This window comes from Alligator sinensis, unplaced genomic scaffold (genome assembly GCF_000455745.1).
Source record: "Alligator sinensis unplaced genomic scaffold, ASM45574v1 scaffold198_1, whole genome shotgun sequence".
Lineage (NCBI taxonomy): Eukaryota > Metazoa > Chordata > Crocodylia > Alligatoridae > Alligator > Alligator sinensis.
Window position 1 is genome coordinate 2,731,887 of NW_005841906.1, and position 3,877 is coordinate 2,735,763.

Genomic DNA, 3,877 nt, shown 5'->3' on the forward strand with positions numbered 1-3,877 from the left:
TTCTTTCTTTTGCTCCTGAGGCTGGATATAACTCTAACTACGTCTTATGTAAAAAAAGTCCTTGAGGTGTTCAGGTGCTATTATAAAGAAGGAGAAAAAAACCACTTGAATCTAAGGCAGTATATAGCGCCTCATATTCAGTACTCATGATGTGACTGTAGAAACTGTGGTGATAGTAAAATGCTGGTTGTTTAGTTTGACCCTTCTTGAAGTGCAGAACAGGTTTTTTGCTAGTTTTTTTAACGTGTCTTATTGTAGTTCCATGTTGGAACCTCTTCCAGTTTAAATAGATTAGGCCTAAACAAAAGCTAAGTACTGAATACTATCCAGAATAGAGTATCAAGAGTTAAACAGATGCATAGTTGATATGAGCACTAGTATGTCTACTGTTAGTCGTCTTCATGCTTCAAGGTGCATTATATGTGCATCATTCAACAGTGTCAAGTGTCATTTGTACTATCATCACCCACATTTTCTCTTAAAAGGTGAAGGAATTTTTTCCTAGTGCAACCATCCTTTTTTTTTTTTCTAACTATTTCTTCCTCATTTTTCTAAATAGTCACATGTAATATTTTTCTGAGCATGTTAATTAGTTAATTAATGCTAATTATTAATTGTCTATCAAACAGATGTGAGGAGGCCCAAAACACATGTTTGATGTTATCATCATATCGTATATGCACATTGTGAAAAGGACTGTCCTTGGTTAATAACAACTGTTTCTGCCACTGAAACTGTTTCTGCCATCTCTCTATCATAGTAGGGAAAATTTAAAAATGCATACAATCATAAAATATACTCAATCAGAACTGAAGGTCATGCTGTGTGATGTGGCTATAGGCTCTTCTGTACCACTCTTTACTTTTTGTTATGAATAGCACTGGATCTTTTTTTAGAAAATACACTATAGTAAAATTATTTTGAGTTCATCTGAAGAGCTTGGTTTTTCAGGGAACTCTCCTAGTATACATTTAGGGCAGAATTTTATTTCTTGTAGTAGGTAACCAAAATGCAGTTCTGAGTTATCTGACTAAAGTGCTTGGGTGATTCTGTTACCCACTTTGGGCACATGGGTGCCTCCATTATTGGAACAGGGAGATATCTCTGCATTTCTGGAAGGCAGTCCTGTTCCTATAGTGGGGGCACATTCATGCCCAGGTAACTTAGAGTTGGTCACAAACTTCACTTTAGTTATCCACTAGGTAAAAGAAGTCTGTCTTTAGTGCTCCCAGGCTTAGACACTACATGTTAGTAGCAGTATATAAATACACTTTTTTAACCTTATGATTTTGAATTTTTTATTTTAAGAACTTTTTACTTTCTTACCTGAAACTGTAACTTTATAAATATTATCTTTTGATAATATATTTTAAGATGAGCAAAAATATCCTTTTTAAATTAGCATAAAGTTTCTAAAAGGATTTTACTGCTTTTCTTATAGCTATATGAAACTTCTAAAGTACGCCATGGTTTGATGACACTTGGACCCAGTGGTTCTGGGAAAACAACAGTTATAACTATTCTGATGAGGGCAATGACAGAATGTGGGCATCCTCACAGAGAGATGCGCATGAACCCAAAAGCTATTACTGCTCCTCAAATGTTTGGCAAACTAGATACTGCAACTAATGACTGGACTGATGGAATCTTTTCTACACTGTGGAGAAAAACATTGAAAGCTAAAAAGGGTAGGCAAATATATTGTATGTGATATGATCAATAGATCTCATGAATGCTGTATTTAAAAAAAAGCATCTTGAATTTGCAAATATAGTAAAATGCTTCCTGTAATATGAAGAAATATAAGTTTAATGATAAAGGTAAGGTACCTTCCTTGAGAGAAGGCTGTAGTTTCCATGTTTCTTACTTCAACATGATAATACCTTATCTAAATATAAATCTACATATAGTCTAATCATTTCAGTTTTCCAGTTCAGTACAGAGACTATGAAAAATGTTTTGCCGCTGTAAAGTCATATTCATGATTTATATGGATTAGTTTTAATAGCTTTGACATAATATTTTGCCATGGTCTGAAATGCTTTTAGTAACATGTATTTAAATAACCCAGTATATGCTGTTGTAAAAGTCCTGTTCATAGTAATGTCATAGTTCTCTCTAATTTAAACAGTAAAATATTTTGATATAGGGAAGGAATCTTATTTCCTTATTCATGCATCATGAATATTTTGATAGCTTCAGCTAATGACAGTTCCTTTTTATTGCCTGTGAACTGGAAGGTGGAATTCGATTGGTAGAATAGATATTTTTATGGAGTTTCCTTTTTCTATATAGAAAACTGTTATTTTCCTTTTGATGGTATTATGATACTTCCCTAGTTGTTATTATTGACTGGAAGTCTGTGAAATTCAAAAACTGTCCATCTTGTGATACAAAAACTAATTTAAATGCATGTAAATTGCTTATTTTCCTTGGGAAAGGCCACATTAGTAAGAGAGATGCCATTTATTGGTCATTTTCAGGAAGAATTCAAGTATGAGAATCCTACTTCAAGATATTTTCACTTGAGAAATCCATGTTATTAGCCTCTATCCTGGGTTTATCTGGGCAATAACTTCTGAGAAGAGGTATTTCTAGGAAGGAGAGCTACTACTTGGGAATGCTTATCAGTTGATACAATGTAATAGTTGCATTTTCATAGTCCTGTAGTGATAGAGTTAAGCTAAATCTCTGTAAATGTAAACCTGAAAAGAATAGATTTAGTGTTGATGGTTGGTTATATTTATATCACTACAAGAGCATGCAGATATAATAAGTGCATTGTAACAGTTTATATCAGTATCACTTGATACCACTACAGTTATTAACTCTACCCTCAACCATCCACTGTACCATACCATCAATCCTGAGATCCTTGGTACTAATGAAAATTGTTCATTTATCCCTCATCTTGATTTCATTGGTGACTGCAGTTCTGATTCCAGTCACAATGACACCTGTGCTATTCATATTTTTGGGTGCAGACAGATATAAAAATTGTAGCAGTATCAATTGAGACCAATATAAGCTATTATATCTCAAATATCACATTCTAGGGCTATAAGCAGTTATAATGTAACTGTTACATCTACAGCTCCTACAAGTGTACTGACACTGTTTCTTTCAGGGTTAAACTTAAGGTGTTGTTACACATTACAATCAGCACATGCTGAAGGGTGTGTTAAAGTTAGCACCAGCTATGAGCAGTCACACAGTAAGGGTTAATACCCTCGGTAATGTGCACTGCACTGACCTGCTCCTACAGGACTGGCTAGGAGCTAGAAGCTTTGCTTGCTGGATCTCTAAGATAGTACAGGCTTCAGGATCAGGGCCTCATTAGCCCCTGGCTGGCCTGACCTGGGCCCCCTCCCCACCTGGACCTAGCCCCCTGGGCTTATCAGTTCCCCCTTCTTCCCATCCAGATAGAGACCTAGTCACCTACCCTTCCCATGGCTCCTTTGCAGCTCTCTGCTCACTTGTGGCAGCCTCCAGGGGCTGGGCTGAGTCCAGAGAGTGGTATTGGTATCAGGCAGGTGGGTTTCACCCTCCCTGCCTGTCCCTTCCCCACTTGCTGCTGGAACAGTCTTGGCAGCACAGGTAATCAGGAGGCAGGAGTGGGGACAGATGAGAGGTCCCCAGGGGGCATGAGGGTGGGTGACCCTTGAGGAACAGGGGATAAGCCCTGAAGAACTGGGAGTAGGAGGGGTGAACAGTAAGGGACTAGGGGTGGCTGGGGGCAGGGAGTAAACCCCAAAGGACCAGAAGGTAGGAGGGCAGAGGGATGAGCCCCAAGGTGCCTGGAGTGGGAGGGTGAGCCTCAAGGGACAGAAGAGGTGGGGGGCGGGGGGGGCATAATAGGAACAGGACAAGAGGGAAG

The 3,877-nt window shown here is 38.2% G+C and overlaps 1 protein-coding gene across 1 annotated transcript in view; it reads left to right on the plus strand.

Annotated features, from left to right (window-relative positions):
- DNAH8 (dynein axonemal heavy chain 8) overlaps positions 1-3,877 on the plus strand; it is a 340,250-nt gene that overhangs the window by 182,085 nt on the left and 154,288 nt on the right. Inside the window, exon 50 of the mRNA XM_025197818.1 lies at positions 1,442-1,688. Coding sequence (XP_025053603.1) covers positions 1,442-1,688 — 247 coding nt within the window. The remainder of the gene's footprint in view (positions 1-1,441; positions 1,689-3,877) is intronic.